Source organism: Electrona antarctica (assembly GCF_951216825.1).
Source record: "Electrona antarctica genome assembly, chromosome: 12".
NCBI classification, from domain to species: domain Eukaryota; kingdom Metazoa; phylum Chordata; class Actinopteri; order Myctophiformes; family Myctophidae; genus Electrona; species Electrona antarctica.
Window position 1 is genome coordinate 9,042,561 of NC_136793.1, and position 18,953 is coordinate 9,061,513.

Below are 18,953 nucleotides of genomic sequence, written 5' to 3' on the forward strand. Positions count from 1 at the left end.
TTTGAAATGTCAAACTCATATGAGCTGAAAACAGCAGAAATGCACATGCACACTGTGGCTCATCTCTTTGCTTAATACTCAATTGAATGACATGCAGTGGCGTTTGCTGAAAATAATAGATTTTCATCGAAAAGGGCCCACCCAGCGTCTAGACTCTAGACGCTGGGTGGGCCCTTTTCGATGAAAATAGACTCTAGACTTAGAGTAAAAATGTGTCACACTGCTGAATAATGGCCTTTCTTTAATTTGTGCATGTGCTATCCAGGGTCTAAATTCTAGAATGAATCTGAAAATACATGCAGGAAACAGCTTTTTACAGAAAGACACATAGAAAAGGACAGTTCACAAGCAGAAGGTTCAAATCAAGACACACTGCGGTGCTCTTTATTGTAACAAGAAACATTTTTTTTACAGAGGGAAAACTTTAAATTTAGGTGGAAAGAAACATTAAATTGTAGATATTACAATTTTACTACAGTCTATTTATTTTATAACATTTTGAGAACTATACCATCAAGCGTCTCAATAAGAAACCATTAAGAGACAACAATAGAGAACTCGGCCAACAGTTATCCTTTTACAGTAATTACATTAGTCTTAAAAAAAAAAAAAATCAAAAAAAAAAAAAAAAAAAGTCAAATAAATATACATTTATAAAACTTTGTAATATTTCCTTTGTTTTATATTTATGGAAAACAAAAAAAAATCAAACGTTTCTAATAATACAATTTCTATCTCTGCCTTCAGGGGCAGTGTGTGAGATAATGTTCTTCTGTGTAACATTTTAGAAGACCGTTGACCTTCTCTATGAGAATGGCATGCTTATAAAAGTCATCAGATTTCTGAAACAAAATCCTGTTTACAAGGGCAAATGCGTAACTTATTTACACAGCAAAACAACAACAACAACAACACAGCCATATAGGCTAGAACTAACATGAGGGAATGGAAAAGTGACTCTTCCGTGAGCCCTCTGGACAGTGTGGACGTGTGTGTGAGGCAAACGTGACCCACGGACCAGTTCTCTAAAAGCAGTAGTTTTCAACCAGTGGTCCTTGAGGGGGTTCCAGGTGGTCCCCCAGCTAAATGATGGAGAGTAACCATTACCAAATGGACCCTTATTATTAGATCTTTAACTCTTGAGAGCGTAAAATGAAACCAAATGGACCCGTACGGGTCCATTTGGTTTCATTTTAAGCTCTCAAGAGTTACATTATTGTTAAACATCTGCATTGCTTAATTTACAAGAAGTGTATACAATTAGAGAATGTAGAAGAATTGTCTTCAATACAGCATGGAATTGTGGACAAAAGCTTACATTTTGGGTCAAAGGGGCTAAATGTCATCAAACGGTGGTCCGTGGCTCAAATGCCGAACAAATAATGGGCCTTGACATGAAAAGGGTTGAAAACCACTGCTCTAAAAGCCTGACTCAGCCACCATTTATGATTTGTTGAACGATGGCATCCATCCTGCAACCAACCTATACAAGCTCAACCACACGCAACGATGCGACACATTGTGAGCTTGTAGATCGACTATCTTTCGGCACGCGACACCGCCGTACGACAAAAGCATGAATCGCGCCTTACTCATAAGCATTATACAAGTTGCGTTTATACACAAGATTATACAAAAATATCAAAATATATAAACAGACGTTCACGATTCATATGAAAAAGGCAAAGACTTAACTGAACAAATAAATACCCAGTGTGTATACTGACCCTGCTCACTGTAGAAAAGTACTAACTGAACATAAAGAAAATGTTATAAAGAGCTGGTTTCTCCCCCTGCGGATGACCCTACCAACACCATGGACCCCTCAAATGTCAGTATGCAGGTGATAAAAGTATAAATAAGACATTAATAAATAAAAAAGAAAATGAAAAGAGACACAGGTCATTCTTGCTGTTAGTATAAAAGTTTATTTAAAAAAGGAAGAGAAAAAAAAATCCTTCTGTCAAATGAATTTACAGCTTTACCTTTTTCCTTTATCTATTATTTTCTTCTTCCAAGAGTGTCCTTTTCGTATAAAAAATATTCAGCAGTTCGTCTCGGCATATAAAGGTCCAAGTGGGCTACTTGAACTGTTCGGGTATGTGTCCGATCTGAGACTGCATGCTGGTAGGCGGGCTCGAGATGCCCTCCGACCAGTCGGACATGTTGGAATGCGGAGAGGAGCTGGACCACTGGTCGGGGGAGCCGGGCGACGGCGTCAGGAAGGGGTGGTCAGGCACTTGGAGCTGGTGGTTGGGGGTGTTGCTGTCCATGGGGGCCGAGTAGCTGTGCTGGGAGGGCGGCGTCAGGAACTGGGTGCTGGCCATGGACTGGCTGTGAGACGAGGGCATGATCTGGGTGTCCTGGGGCAGGATGGTGTGGATGGGTATGCTGCCGTTGCCGCCGCCCGTGCCCTGTTGGAGCTCGGGCGAGCTCATCTCGCCGCCGATGAAGTTCTGTCCGCCGGCAGTGTTCGAGTTCTGATGCTGCAGTTGGATGTTTTGCTGTTGCTGTTGTTGTTGTTGTTGCTGTTGTTGTAGCTGCTGGATGTTCTGCATTTGCTGCATCTGTTGAGCCTGCTGCTGCTGCAGGAGGTGCGGCTGGGAGCCCAGCCTAGTGTTCTGCATGCCCTGGTAGCTCATCATCTGGGAGAGGTTGGAGGCAGGGTGGCCGTTGTGGAGGGACGTCATCAGGCCGTGCTGCTGCTGCAAGGCTCCCCCCTGCCCCACCGGGGCCCCTCTCATGGGGTTAAACTGACCGTGCATCCTGGACAGCCAATCACACTGGCCGCCGCCGCCCCCCGAAGACACGGGCAGGTGCGTGAGACGAGGCGGCAGCGGGTCGAACTGCATGCGCGCCAGCTCCTGCTTGGGGATGACCATGTGGCCGACGGCCAGGTGGGGGTCGGACATGCCCTGCAGGTGGCCGAGGGACACCGACGACGACGACTGCTGGAAGGGCGACGTCATCATGGGCGGCGAGGCCACGTCGGAGACGTAGCCGTGGTGCGGCGACTCCAGCGAGTCCACCGGTGACAGGACGGCCGAGCTGTCCAGGAGGCTGCCGGACTTGCCGTCGTGGGAGTGCTTCTTCTTGGCCTTCATGTCTTTGCCGTCCTTGCAGCCGCCGATGCCCTTGGCGCTGGGCTTGCGTGCCTTCTTGCCCTGGCCGTGCGGCAGATGATGGGGCACGTGCTTCATGCCGCTGAGGTAGCCGTTGGGGGAGCAGAGGGGCGGCGAGAGCGTGGTGCCCATCGAGCCGCCGTGCATCGGCGGGCTCCGCACCAAGTTGTACTCGTCCAGGAGCCGCACGATGTCGTGGTGCATGCGCTCCTGGGCGATGTCCCGGGGCAGCCGGTCCATGTGGTCCGTGATCTCCCGGTTGGCAAAGTGCTCCAGCAAGACCTTGGCCGTTTGGTGGCTTCCTTCCCTGGCTGCCAGGAACAGCGGCGTTTCCTCCTGAAGCAGATTAGACAGGGATAAAACCCATTTAGAGATCCACACACGCACGCACGCACGCACGCACGCACGCACGCACGCACGCACACACGCACACAGAAGAGTCGCTATTCTTTTGCTAAGTGACGACAAAGACATTTCCTTTATTACGCACCTTGTTGTTTTGCATGTCCTTATTGGCGCCATTCTTCAGTAGCACTATAACTGCTTCCACGTTGTTCACAGCTGCGGCCCAGTGTAGTGCTGATTTACCTGGTGAGGCAGAAAAACAAAACAAACACGTTATACATAATTCCATATCTATACAAGACTGTTTAAGCACTCAAACGCTATTTGATTCCCGGTCTTACGACGGTGGCACGAGGGAAAATTGGCTGATGTACAAGCCCACAACGCGACCACATAGCGACTTATTGTGATCTTGTAGATCTGCCATTTTGAAAGACTAGAGCCTACTTGGAACGATGCAAGTTGGAAATGCATGCAGACCCAGATATACGTAGAGACGTGCATTTATAGATAAGATGTTTCGTAAGATTTACAGTATGCTCTTTTACGGTATATGAAAGTTGCTTTACAGAAAACAAAGCAAACTAATTATTAAAGCAAAGGAACAAAATAGGGAAACACCAGGTTGCAAGCGGTTAAAGATTGGATACATTTTACTATTGCTCTTTATTTATTACTATGACTACTATTATAGTGTTGATTTTGACGACTAAAGCTATGACGAAAAATGTTTCATCAACTACCTTTATTCACAGAGGAAAACAAAATAAAAAACTAAGCTATGATGACTAAAACTAATACTAAATATATTGACAATTTCGTCAACAAATTAAAACTAGACTAAAATGTTAGGGAGGGACTAGTGGAGAAGAGATCCAGTAGAACTAAAATTTGATGCTTGGTTGCATGCTGAAAATAGCCGATCTACAAGCTCACATGCCATCAAGACCCGCCAAAATAAATGTTAGTCGACCAAATCAACTGTAGATTCAGTCGACTAAAATCTCACACCATTCAGTCGACTAAAATGAGACCAACAATAAAACATTTCAGATGACTTAAATATGACTAAAACTTCCAATTCCATAGGCACTAAAAATCAAAGTTTTGCCGTCACAATGGACAGTAATCATGCGAAAGGGCACACAAATCTTTACCAAAGTCGTCGATGGCGTTGACGTCGGCGTGACAGTTGATGAGCTCCTCCACCATGCCTTCCACCGCCAGCCTGGCGGCCAGGATCAGAGGGGTGGTGCCGTCGTGCATGCGGGCGTCCAGGTCCGTGGCGCGATTCCTTATCAAGATCTACAAGAGACCAACGAGGTCATTGTCGTGAGGCGAAAATGGGATCATGTCGACTTTTCCAAAGCATGTTTATTTTGAACGATCAATCCATCAGACTTGGATGGAATGGAACGAACGTAGTACGGATTTACGTTTTGATTTATCACTATGATGTTTTTTAATTTCATCTCATCTCATCCCCTGGTTCGCAGATATTTTTTTTCTCTATGGAGAATAACATTGTGTCATCTTAAAATCGAAGAATTGTGGTCCAAAAAGAACTGTCTCGGTGGGATATTGTCGGGGAGGTGTCTCTGTATCGTTTACGACAGTCAGTCACTCATATTTGATACAGTCTGTTTCTAGCGAATAAATGTAACTAATTCGGCAGCAGTAACATTAGCGTTTTCTCTCAGTCAGTTGATTCTTCATATCCATACGAGTGAAACGGCCTGAATGATTCGTTTATTTTTTCAAACACAGTTCTTATATGAGGATTGACATCAGACTTCGGTGCTCTAATAATGCTAATATTATCATTTAAGTCTTAGTGTTTTGGCAATTATTTGGGGGCCCCCTTATAATACCCACGTGGCCAGCCAGTGGGCCCCGACAGACTAAATAGTTGAATAATTTCAATAAAAATAACTTCACTCATAATGATATGCCTAAACTAGGGAAAGTGAAAAGAGATTCAAATAATTATTTCTTTAGGGTTGTCTTTGCCTATGTATTGGTAAATTAACGCGAACAAAGTATTGATATAGTCATTTTTGGGGGTTTTCTTTTACAGTTATATTGCAATAACAATTTGTGGTAAAATCCCAAAGCACACCTGGACTTGTCTCATGGCACACGTACCAGACAGTGTGCCTCGCCAGTCGCCACTATACGACATGTTACGAACCCATTCAGGACGGGAACCCCTTTTGGTATTATGTTATATACTTTAGCTATAACAGATCTACAAGCTCATAGCGCGACACCGAGTGCCGCGCTACGAGCTTGTATATCTGCTATTTTTGAAAAATCATGAAAATGTGGCGCAAATCTTTGAATTTATATTCTTTCAGAATGAACGTTTTTAACTCAAATCTTTGCTTCTGGTGGGGTCCCTGGAACAACATATTTTCAGATGGGGGTCGGCGGCCAAATTACATATAGTTTCTGGGGTTAAGAGGTTTTGTCCGAAGCGCTTTTTACTACTCTTCAGTGGTTCAATATTTGTATTGTGTGTGTTCAAAATGTATTAAATTCCGTTTCATTAACTGTTACAACCCTAACACCCTTTGTATGTGTTAGGGCATTCACTTCTAGTCATTTTTACTAGTTGACTAGTTTACTAGTCGACTAGTTGTTTAACTACCTATTATGTAAAAAAAATAAAAACATTTCAAAACTGTGTACATTGGTGACTATAACTATAATCTACCTGATCTTGAGGCCTACAAAATCGGGGTTTTTTAAATCTTTGTTTCTTATCAACTAGTCAACTAGTACCAACAAGGTTTACTAGTCGATTAGTTGAATGGTCGACTAGTTGCTTAATGTATGTGTGTAGTGTGTGTGTGTATGCTATATGGCCTCTGGCTCCCACCTGGAACACGCCCTGGGCGTCGGCCGCCACGGCGGCGTGCAGCGGCGTCCTGCCCATGTTGTCCTGGACGTTGGCGTCGGCGCTGGCCTCCAGCAGGCGTTTGGCGGCGTCGGAGCGGGCGTAGCGGGCGGCCAGGTGCAGGGCGGTCTCGCCCGTGCGGTCCGTCTGGTTGTGGAGGTTGGCCCCCTGGTAGATGAAGTCGTTGATGACGTTGGCCGAGGCGTCCTCCTCTTCCTCGCTGTTGCCCGTCTCCAAGCCTCCGCCGCTGCATGACGCAATCATCAGCGGCGTGAACCCGTCTGGACGGAGGCATGGGAGAAGAGGAGGGGAGAGAGAGAGAGATAAATAACCCATTTTGACCTGAGGACGATTCTACAAATGCCTTCTAAATCATGAGTTTTCTGAAAAACCTATGTTTCTATATTAGTGGTTCTCAAATGATTTCATGTCAAGGAAATCATTTGATGAAATTTTATGAAATTGGCTGCCTACCCCCTATCTGAAAATATGTAGTTCCAGGGACCCCCCCAGAAGCAAATATTTGAGTTGAAAACGTTTTGCGCCACATTTTCACGATTTTTCAAAAATAGCAGATCTACAAGCTCGTAGCGCGGCACTCGGTGCCGCTCTATGAGCTCTAAAGTAGAACAGAATGCTGAAAACACAAAAAGGGGTTCCCGCCTGAAATGGGTTAAGTTCAGGGGAGAGGAATGAAGGATGACAAGATGAGAAGGAATAAGGCCAGTGGTTTCTCATGGTGGGGTCCGCGGACCACGAGGCACGTCCCACTGGGAGGAGACCCCGGGGCAGACCAAGGATCACGTCCCACTGGGAGGAGACCCCGGGGCAGACCAAGGATCACGTCCCACTGGGAGGAGACCAGACCAAGGCGCAGTTGGAGGAAATACATCGACTCACTGGCCTTGGAACGTCTCGGGATCCCCCAGGAGGAAGTCAGTAATGTTGCTCTGGAGAGGGAAGTCTGGAGCACTCTGGTGGAGCTGTTGCCCCCGCGACCCGACTACGGATAAGCGGTTGAAGATGGATGGATGGGTCCGCGGACCCCCAGGGGTCCTAGAGTCGGTTCCAGGGGGTCCCCAGCTAAGTTACTTAAACACTAAACCTGGGTGAAAATCACCCGGACAATTATTATTGTTTTTGTCATTTTAATAATGATGCTAATGTTGTCTGAGGTGGGTGGGTCTTTCAGTACCTTCATGATGCTCAGTGACATCATAGAAGGTAGGTTTGAATCGTCATGATGAAATATTAAAGAAGAGTACCTCAAGTTGCCATGTATTGCTGTATTAAATTGGGTAAAATATAGCTGGGTTTAGTGACAAAAGTTTGACAAAAGTTAAGTTTAGTGTTCTAGGGTTAATATAGCATCAATATCAGTTTAATCCATTTTGACCTGAGATCAGATTCTAAAAATGTCTTCTACATCCTGACAGTTTTCTGAAAAAGCTATGTTTCTATGTCAGTCGTTCTTCGATTTTTCAAAAATAGCAGACCTACAAGCTCGTAGCGCGCCACTCGGTGGCGCGCTATGAGCTTGTAGATCTGCTATTTTTCAATAGCTAAAGCATAACATAATGCTAACACCAAAAGGGGTTCCCGCCCAAAATGGGTTAACCACTTCATCCTGATTATACTTGGCTATTTTCAAAACATTGTGAAAAATTGTGAAAATATTTGGATAATTTTTTTTAATATTTGTAAACACAAATCTTGGCACAAAATCTTTTCAGACGGGCGTCCGTGGCAAAATACAGATCAATTTGGGGGTGCGTGACATTGAAAAGGTTCCATAATAACTACTGTAGACCGGAGAAACCGGAGGCCTGGCATTCATTGGGTAGGTAGAGGAGGATTGCAGGGGTCAGCAGATTGCAGGGGTCGGAACAGCACGGGCCCCCGACTAGAGCAAGCGTGATTATAGGAGCCTGCACTTCAAAGAGCCGCGGAGATCAAAACAAAGCAACAAACAAATCGAATGTGGATTTGATGCTTTTGCCTGGGTGGAATCACCGCGGCTTTCTCTGCCTTCGATAACGGATTCTGATCAAGCGCACGGCGCAGGGGGAAGCTTCAGAAGGAGAGCGAAGCTAGCCCATTCAGACCCGAGGAACCATTCTACAAATACCTTCTAAATCCCGACAGTTTTCTGAAAAACCCGGTGTTTCTATGTCAGTCGTTCTCAAACATTTTCATGTCAAGGACCTCCAAAAATATAATGTAATTGGCCGCTGACCCCCATCTGAAAATATGTTGTTCCATGCAGGGACCCCCCCCCCCCCAGAAGCAAAGATTTGAGTTACAAACTGAAAGAATATATATTCAAAGATTTGCGCCACAATCTTTCAAAAATAGCAGATCTACAAGCTCGTAGCGCGGCACTCGGTGCCGCGCTATGAGCTTGTAGATCTGCTATTTCTCAATAGCTAAAGTATAACATAATGCTTAGAACACCGAAAAGGGGTTCCCGTCCTGAATGGGCTAGGGGGGATAGAGGCCAGGGCTGGCTAAAGCTGGCGAGCTGGAAAACCCCAGCATTATCACCTATCTGTGAGAGGCGGTTCAGCCAGTCAGGCAGTCAGGCAGTCAGTCAGTCATTCAGTGTACTTGGATGGGGTTTTTCTCCTCTTCAAAAGGATAGCAAACCCCAGATCTGGCAGAGTCTGGTCGATTCGAGGCACATCAATACGCCAACGGGGAGAGAACGTGTGCTCTCTAGTTTGTTTTACCTGCTTACTGATTTTTCTTAGATGTTCTTCGGGGGATTTGTCACTTAGTAAGTCGTGTTTTTTTTTTAATGCGTTATGCGTTATTAATATGGCGTACGGGCAGGAAAAACAGAGACCTATTACTGGTCAAATGATTCATCTGAGCAGGAATCAGCGTTTTCCCTCAGGTGCTTGGCTTCCAGCCAGCTGCTTTGAAGAAGATCCCCTTACCCTGAAGACATGGGGCTTTAGCTACTCCCACGTACACGCACGCACACACACACACGCACGCACGCATGCACATGCACGCACACGCACACACACTAAACTAGAATTGAATCAATCAATCTTCTCAACATAGAGACATACATACCATCAGTAAGATCTTGAGTTTTTCTTTTCTTTTTTCTTAATAAAAGATTTGCGCCGAAATAATTTGGACATAGCACTCTAAAATGGACAATGCTAAAGCTACATGGAGTATAATACAATATTAGTTAATTAATTCCATACTAATATTAGAATTTAATATTTTCTTATTAATTTTTATTTATTTATTTTCATTATTTTTCTTCTTATATTTGTTATATTGTAGGTTGATGCACTAAACATTTCCCCCGCAAAAATACAGTAAATTCAACAAAACACTTTGAATTAATCTCTGTAACGTTCTTGTGAAAAGAAAAGCAACGTTACATTTCATCACCTGGGGCTACATTTCGGTGCCACAGATTTTTACACAAAAACTTCTTCTTTTCTCTTCTCCATTTCTCATTTCACACTTGAACACAAAATGTCACAATAATAATAATAATAATACAAAAAGAATAATCATGTCATCTGTCAAAATATGTCAAAATCAAATAAAATCTAAATGGGCCGCGGAGGAGGAGGGAGGACCCACCTGGTCCGCGGACGTTGACGTCCATGCAGTCGCTGCAGTCTATGTCGCCCTGCGGGGGGGTGGGGGCGATGGAGGGGACGCGCAGGTCGGCGGCGTCCAGATGCTGCTGCGTCCACTGCCTGTGGTCGGTCTGGCCGTCCAGCTCCAGGATGGCTTGCTCCTCAAACTGCTGCAGGGATGACCGACCCGGAGGAAAGAGACGCAAAAAAACACGTTAGCCCCTAAACTAGCCCATTATAACCCATTCAGGACGGGGGGGGGGGACCCCCTTTTGGTGTTTTAAGCATTACTGTTATGCTTTGAGCTGTTGAAAAATAGCAGATCTACAAGCTTGTGGCGCGGCACAGAGTGCCGCGCCACGAGCTTGAAGATCTGCTATTTTTGGGAATAATCGTGAAAATGTTGGGGCAAATCTTTGAATATATATTCTTTCAGAGCGAACGTTTTTAACTTATATCTTTGATTCTGGGGGGGGGGTCCCTGGAACAACATATTTTCAGATGGGGGTCCGCGGCCAAATACAGATAATTCTGACATGACATGAAAAATGTTGAGCACCACACTGACATAGAAACATAGGTTTTTCTGAAAACTGTTAGAATTTAGAAGCACTTTTATTTTTAGAATCGGCCTCAGGTCTAAATTTTCTCAAAAAAAGAATAAATAAATAACGTATCAGTGGTGCACTGGTGCTCAAACTTTCTCATGTCAAGGAACCACAGAATTATCTGTATTTGGCCTGGCGGACCCCCATCTGAAAACATGTTGTTCCAGGGACCCTCCCCCCCCAGAAGCAAAGATATGAGTTTAAAAGGTTTGTTGTGAAATAATATATATTCAAATATTTGCGCCACATTTTAACGATTTTTCAGAAATAGCAGATCTACAAGCTCGTAGCAGCGCGGCACTCGGTGACGCACTATGAGCTTGACCGAGAGATGACGCAACACTGGACCGGCGAGAGATGATGAACACTAAAACTAAAATGACGCCGGCGATCCCTCATAAATAAAATGTAACAAAATAAATGTATTTTTATTTTACATCCACGATCAAATGAATCATACCAAAAAACTAAGGGAAAAGGAAAATCTTCTGTCCATGAGTTTAATTTAACCCATTTTGGTGTTAGCATTATGTTATGCTTTAGCTATTGAAAAATAGCAGATCTACAAGCTCATAGCGCGCCACCGAGCGCAGACCTACGAGCTTGTAGGTCTGCTATTTTTGAAAAATCGAAGAACGACTGACATAGAAACATAGCTTTTTCAGATAAACTGTCATTTTCAAACAGACATTTTTAGAATCTGATCTCAGGTCAAAATGGGTTAAAAACGACACACAAAATAGGTAAAATACGAGTGAATCAAAACATTTCTCAAGAAAGAAAAGAAAAAAACATATATTCCAGTGATCATCTTACCCTGAAGCGTTTGGCGTCAGAAGGTTCATCTTCTCCCCATTCGTTGTGGGTGTCGTCCATTAAGGAGATGTCAGAGGTGTTCTTCAGCGGCCTGTGTGGTCAAGGAGAAGATCCCGTTCAGCATCCTATACTCCTCCAACGCTCCCCCTCTCAGATGAGCCCCTCACTCTTTAGTGCCGCAGAAACGCCGAAAAACTGTAACATTGATTGAGCCCCCCCCCCCCCCCCCCCAGAGCCCCCACCTGGTCCCACCCCACGTCTCTCCTCTGTCCCGGCAAGTCAATTATTTGCTCACCTAAACCTTCCGTGTCATTATCCTTAATCAACCCAAGGAAACCCCTTTCCCAAAATCTCCGATCAGCTGCTGCAGCCGTTTTGGTTGCTCCGAAAACTATCCCTTTCTCGCAGGTCCTGCAAAAAAAGACACCCCCGGCGACTGCGGAGCGCAAGCCGTTTTAAAATATGCAACTTACTTTAAGCCGACCGAATCCTCTCCGACGGGCTCGCGCCTCTTCTTCTTGCTGGTCTCGCTGGACTTGAAGCCCTCCGGGAGCCACAGCCGCCCGTGCTCGTGGCGCCGCTTTCGGGACGCCACCATCGCCACCCCGACGAAGGCCAGCAGGGCCAGCCCGGCCAGCACCACGTAGATGGCGTAGGGCTCCGGCGGCGGCGGCGGTCCCACCTCGCCTGGCGGGGAGAGGGAAGACATTTTGTCAGGAGGACGTGCAAGACGGACGGAAGGACGAACGTGGAGTCGTGGACTGCGGCGCGTACCCGGGCGTCCGGGGCTGAGGGCTCGCAAGTCTAGAGGAAGAGAGCCGGTTCCCGGGGCTCCCCCTTTTCGCCAGCACTACTATCCACTGTTCCACGAACAACCCCCCCCACCACCCTCCCCGGTTTTAGTCCACCACCACCAGCCGATGCCACGAACTGAATGACCATCCTCGCCGCTCGCAAAGCCAGCTTCGACTATTCGGTAATAATCAGAATTGCTAACCGCTTCTCATCAAAAAAAAAAAAAGAAAAAAAAAAGGATGGGGCGTGATAAAAAAAAAGGGAAAAGAATAGAGAGAGAGGAAAAAAAACTAACACCACCTCCTCTCTTCCTTCTCAACCCAGGGTACCAAGAGACAACTTTACCATTTCTTCTTTAACCCATTTTGACCCGAGATCAGATTCTAAAAATGTCTTCTACATCCTGACAGTTTTCTGAAAAAGCTATGTTTCTATGTCAGTCGTTGTTCGATTTAAAAAAAAATAGCAGATCTACAAGCTCATAGCGCGCTACTCGGTGGCGCGCTACGAGCTTGTAGATCTGCTATTTTTCAATAGCTAAAGCATAACATAATGCCGACACCAAAAGGGGTTCCCGCCCAAAATGGGTTAAGGAAGAAAAAAAGAGAAGAGGAGGGGGGGGATTAATGAACTTCAAATTACTGCACGCGCTTTAAGCTGTAAAGACGAAGGATTTATTAGGATTTTCGAGATAACAAAGACTCCCAACTTCTAGCACACTCCCGATCAATTTTTCCCCTTCTCTCTTTTTTTTCTCCACTAACGATTTTGAAATGATAAACTCCCCCAACCTAAACCCTTGGAGATGCATTAAGTCCTGGTATTACATTCAGCGAGGTGAAGGTTGCAGCAGCGGCTCGCACTGTGGGATGAAGTGTGCGCGCGCGTGTGTATGCGAATGAGTGTGTGTGTGTGTGTGTGTGTGTGTGTGTGTGTGCGTGTGTGTGTGTGTGTGTGTGTGTGTGCGGCGTGCGCGTGTGTGTGCGAGTGTGCGAGTGTGCGTGTTTCAACACGTATATGAGAGAGAGGGAGAGAGAGAAAAGGGGTATAGCGTGCAAGTTTGGGGGGGTTGGGGTGGGGTTTGGACAAGTTGATTTGCGGCAATTAACCATTTTGGCGCCTGGAGCCAATGGATTTACACCCAGAAAGAAGGATTGATTGTTTAGGCCGGGAGATTCACAATTGCATTTGTTCACTGCTGAATAGCAAATACACAAATCAAAGAGCACTAAGGTTAGCACCTGACCACAGGGCAGGGGATGCCTTCAGTTTGAGTGAGAGCACGTGTCTCTCTCTCTCTGTGTGTGTGTGTGTGTGTGTGTGTGTGTGTGTGTGTGTGTGCGTGCCCTGGAACATGAAATGTACTCACTGTGAACGGCCTCGATGATGTAGGGAACGTTGAGCTTGAAATGTACTCACTGTGAACGGCCTCGATGATGTAGGGAACGTTGAGCTTGAAATGTACTCACTGTGAACGGCCTCGATGATGTAGGGAACGTTGAGCTTGAAATGTACTCACTGTGAACGGCCTCGATGATGTAGGGAACGTTGAGCTTGAAATGTACTCACCGTGAACGGCCTCGATGATGTAGGGAACGTTGAGCTTGAAATGTACTCACTGTGAACGGCCTCGATGATGTAGGGAACGTTGAGCTTGAAATGTACTCACTGTGAACGGCCTCGATGATGTAGGGAACGTTGAGCTTGACATGTACTCACTGTGAACGGCCTCGATGATGTAGGGAACGTTGAGCTTGAAATGTACTCACTGTGAACGGCCTCGATGATGTAGGGAACGTTGAGCTTGAAATGTACTCACCGTGAACGGCCTCGATGATGTAGGGAACGTTGAGCTTGAAATGTACTCACTGTGAACGGCCTCGATGATGTAGGGAACGTTGAGCTTGAAATGTACTCACTGTGAACGGCCTCGATGATGTAGGGAACGTTGAGCTTGAAATGTACTCACTGTGAACGGCCTCGATGATGTAGGGAACGTTGAGCTTGAAATGTACTCACTGTGAACGGCCTCGATGATGTAGGGAACGTTGAGCTTGCCGCTGGAGGCCAGGGCCCCGAGGAAGGCTGCTACGTCGGTGGCACTCTGGAAACACTCCGAGGACTGCTGGAAGCACTGGCGGTTGTCGATCTCCAGATACACTATGGACCTGCGGAGAGAAGAGGGGATGGAGAGACACTCATCATATTTAGAGAACGTGAAGCCAGAGGCGTAGTTATTGAGATATCATTGCTTTCGGGCAGGAAACCTTTTATCTCCTCCGTACATTTACCTTCTTTCTTTCTTTCGTTCTTTCTTTCTTATAATGACATGCCCAGAAAAAAAGAATAATAATAATAATAATAATAATAATAATAATAATAATAATAATAATAATAATAATAATGATAATGATAATGATAATAATAATAAAACAATAAAAAGTATTAAGTGAGTAAATAATAACCACATTAAATCCATTGGAACCCCCCCCCCCTCATTTCTTGAAACATTTCCGCCTGACAACAAACAGTCTGTCACACTATAATGTTTTCTTTTCAAACGCCACGCATCATCATGCCTCACCCTTTGATCTGCATCTGGTCCAGCTCCCGGCGGCCGCGGGCGCCGCTGCCGCCCATCAGGCTCCGCCTCACGGCGCTCAGCGCGCTGGCGGGGACCTCCGTCCACGACGACGCCGCGTCCACCGAGCGCTTGATGTTGTGCTTCTTCAGCTCCTGCTCGCTGCCGTAGTACGAGTACACCATGATGTCGCCCTGCGCGCAGCGTAGAGACGCCGTGTCCATTAACACATTTTGACCTGAGATCAGATTCTAAAAATGTCTTCTACATCCTGACAGTTTTGTGAAAAAGCTATGTTTCTATGTCAGTGGTTCTTCGATTTTTCAAAAATAGCAGACCTACAAGCTCGTAGCGCGCCACTCGGTGGCGCGCTATGAGCTTGTAGGTCTGCTATTTTTGAAAAAAAGCATAACATAATGCTAACACCAAAAGGGGTTCCCGCCCAAAATGGGTTAACACATTTAGGACTGAGGTCGATAAAAAAAGGCTTCTAAATCCTAAAATCTTTCTGAAAAACCTATGTTTCTATGACAGTGGTGCTCAACCTTTTTCATGTCAAGGACCCCCAGAATTATCTCTATTGGGCCACGGACCCCCATCTCAAAATGATGTAGTTCCAGCCAGGGACCCCCCAGAAGCAAATATTTTAGTAAAAAATGTTCACTCTGAAATATATATTCAAAGATTTGCAAGATCTACAAGCTCATAGCGCGGCACTGAGTGCCACGCTATGAGCTTGGAGATCTGCTATTTTTCAATAGCTAAAGTATAACATAATGCTTAAAACACCAAAAGGGGTTAACCCATTTAGGACTGAGGCCTGAGGTCAGTTTTCTGAAAAACCTATGTTTCTATGTCAGTGGTGCTCAACCTTTTTCATGTCAAGGACCCCCAGAATTATCTCTATTTGGCCGTGGACCCCCATCTGAAATTTGTTGTTCCAGGGACCCCCCCCAGAAGCAAATATTTTAATAAAAAATGTTCACTCTGAAATATATATTCAAAGATTTGCGCCACATTTTCACGATTAAAAAAGAAAAAGCAGATCTACAAGCTTCACACAATTCAACGTTTGTCTGTTATCTCTCCTATGGTACCAACATCAATACAGCATGGAATTGTAGACAAAATCGTGTCCAACGACAACATTAGATTTGTATCCGAGAGGCTAAACCTCATCAAATGGTGGTCCGTGGCTCAAATACCCAAATAAACAATGGGCCCTGATATGAAAAGGGTTGAAAACCACTTGTGTTATTAATTACCTGGGCGTCCTTCCGGAACACCACGTTGGTGTGCAGCACGCGGCTCAGCTCTCGCAGGAAGCCTAGCGAGTTGTTGCGGAGCTGCTCGGGCAGGATGTGCACCACCAGGACCAGGCGGCCCAGCGCCAGCTTGGTGGGCACGTTGTCGGCGCAGTCCAGGCCGTCCCACTCGCACTCGGCGTTGTTGCAGCCCTGGTCGCAGTGGCCGTCCGCGTAGTGGTCCTTACAGTACTGGTCGTACAGCGGGCTAGGGAGAGGGAGGGAGGGGAAACGAGTGTTTAAACCCATTTAGGCCTGACGTCGAAATTAAAAAAAAATGTCTTCTAAATCCCTGACAGTTTTCTGAAAAACCCATGTTTCTATGTCAGTGGTTCTCAAACATATTCATGTCAAGGACCCCGGAAATTATCTGTATTTGGCTACGGACCCCCATCTGAAAATATGTTGTTCCAGGGACCCTCCCAGTAGCAAATATTTGAGTTATAAACTAACTCTGAAAGAATATATATATTCAAAGATTTCAGGCACATTTTCACGATTAAAAAAAAAAGCAGATCTACAAGCTCGTAGCGCGGCACACATGCATCAGTAAGCAGGGACAGGGGATGGCAATGAAGGGCCGGCGAAGCCTGGCGTGGCATTGTGAAATCTATGATCTCGACCGCGGTCGAAAAATGTTTGTCACTCACTTGCACTGTCCTTCCAGGCTCTGGCAGTCGAAGCCGTCGTACAGGCAGCCGGCGTTGTCGCACTGCGCGTCACACTGGCCGTCGTTGAAGTAGCGCCAGCACTGCAGCGACGCGGAGCAGTTCTGCCACGGCTGGTTGAAGTTGAGCGAGCAGTCGCCGCCGTCCCACTCGCACGCGTGGTTGTTGCACTGGAGGTCGCAGTACTTGTCGCCCTTCCGCTCCACGCAGTGCGGGACGTCGCAGCTCACCTGGAGAGATGAGAGGACCTTTATTAGACCCGCGAGGAGGAGGGGGGAAATTCAGTCGCGCCCAGAGGCGGGCACGGCAGTTAAAGGTTACAACTTACATGTAAGTATAAGAGGGAAAATAAATACAAATAAAAGTACTGTAGTGTACAGTAGAAACAAGGCAAAAAGAAAGACAAGAAGCATCAAGGAACAATAATAATAATAATAATAATACAGAGCAATCAAGGGTAAACAAATAAGGTGTGCGTCATAAAGTGTATCACTGTGTCTTGTCATGAGAAAGCATGGATTAAAGCAAAACTAAATCTCACGACTGAAAATTTGTTTTCTGGAAGACTGAAATAACTAATAACCGCAAATAGGCCATCCCTACAAGCTTGTAACCAGAACCGAGAACTTCAATCCATGAGAAAGAGAAACTTCCTACAAAACGATGTCTGGGTTGTAGGACATATCGTTTTGTAGGAAGTTTCGGCATCCCGGGTTAAGTTCTAATCGGGCACCACTGCGGCGGGTTCTAATTCGGACAACTAGCACTCGCTTGAGCTATTTCATAGGCTTTCACCTAGACAACCTATAGATGGAGCTCTAGGTGAAAGCCTTCCTTACAGTCAAACAGTGTAAAGACAACCTATAGATTGCGCTCTAGGTGAAAGCCTTCCTTACAGTCAAACAGTGTAAAAAGCCAAACAAACTGACCTCCACGTCCGACGGCGGCGCCACGTCGTGTCCGACGCCGCCCGAGAAGCCGGGGTCCAGGAAGTGACAGCGGAGGCCGTTGAAGCCGGTGGGACAGACGCAGCGGTAGAAGGACGGCGCCTCGTCCGGCGCGTACTCGCACGTGCCGCCGTTGTAGCAGGGGTCCGAGTCGCACGGGCTGCCGCCCCCGTCGCCGCCCCTGTCGCCGGTGGTGGTGGCGGGGTGCTGGCACTCGGGGCCCGTGAAGGAGGGCGCGCACAGGCACTTGGGGCTCTTGGGGCCCGAGACGCAGGTGCCTCCGTGGAGGCAGTGGAGGCTGCCGCAGGCCTGCGCGTCGTACTCACACGTGGAGCCGGTGGAGCCCTGAGTGGACGGAACGGAGAGCAGGGGAAGGAGAATCAACTATGTTGTCAAGGTTAAGATTAAGGTGTAGAAGTGAGTGATGTTTTTTTTCAATCTATCAACATTGCAGTAACAGGAAGAGTTTGAATAGGGAAAGACAGAACTGAGGAGAAAGGAACACACAACAATTAGTTGTTCAAAAACTAGCTTTTTGAGATAAAACAAAAAAAGAGAGAAAATAAACGTGTGTGTGTGTGTGTGTGTGTGTGTGTGCGTGCGTGCGTGCGTGCGTGCGTGTGTGCGTGCGTGCGTACTCACCGGAGGACATTTGCAGATGAAGCCGTGTGGTGTGTTGCTGGCTACAGCACAGGTCCCTCCGTTACGACAGGGTTTCCCCTTACAGCCGTCAAAGATGGTGTCACAACGCTGGCCTGGAAATGGGTTAGACGAGATGGAGATGTTTGAGTGGTGCAGCCACTCCAATGACCAGCAATGTCCGTCCCTACAGTATGTCTGTCCCTGTGTATGTATGTTTAGGGTACCAACGGGTGACAAAGTGGCGGTGTTGAGCTTCACACTGTGCACAGGTGCATGATGGGAAGCTGAGTTGTATTGTAACAGTACAGAACAGACTACCAGGCGCAATAGCATTTGTTGACCACCAATTGTCACTGTTGTCACCACTCACTGTGTGAATCGCCTAAATGTTTTGTGAAAATAGTGGTGAAAGTAATCCAAAACGTTTCCCTTCACAAATTCCTCTCCCGAAATCCAACATTTCAATCAAACATCATCACTTAGATCACGGTTCTTTTGCTCCCGATACGATTCCGATCATTTGATTTTGAGTATCTGCCGATACCGATCTTTCCCGATCCGATATTTATATTTTTATAGAACACATATCACAACAGTACAATATCCAAAATCACA

The 18,953-nt window shown here is 46.2% G+C and overlaps 1 protein-coding gene across 1 annotated transcript in view; it reads right to left on the reverse strand.

The window, feature by feature from the left end:
• Positions 1–356: 356 nt before the first annotated feature.
• Positions 357–18,953, reverse strand: part of LOC306934029 (neurogenic locus notch homolog protein 1-like) — an 84,177-nt gene continuing 65,580 nt past the window's right edge. The window contains exons 24-36 of the mRNA XM_079516445.1: positions 18,339–18,451; positions 17,679–18,041; positions 16,732–16,979; positions 16,043–16,289; positions 14,781–14,971; positions 14,216–14,364; positions 11,875–12,088; positions 11,402–11,492; positions 9,979–10,147; positions 6,349–6,647; positions 4,625–4,772; positions 3,613–3,710; positions 357–3,458 (exon numbers count right to left, since the gene is read on the reverse strand). Coding sequence (XP_079372571.1) covers positions 2,082–3,458; positions 3,613–3,710; positions 4,625–4,772; positions 6,349–6,647; positions 9,979–10,147; positions 11,402–11,492; positions 11,875–12,088; positions 14,216–14,364; positions 14,781–14,971; positions 16,043–16,289; positions 16,732–16,979; positions 17,679–18,041; positions 18,339–18,451 — 3,707 coding nt within the window. The 3' untranslated portion in view covers positions 357–2,081. The remainder of the gene's footprint in view (positions 3,459–3,612; positions 3,711–4,624; positions 4,773–6,348; positions 6,648–9,978; positions 10,148–11,401; positions 11,493–11,874; positions 12,089–14,215; positions 14,365–14,780; positions 14,972–16,042; positions 16,290–16,731; positions 16,980–17,678; positions 18,042–18,338; positions 18,452–18,953) is intronic.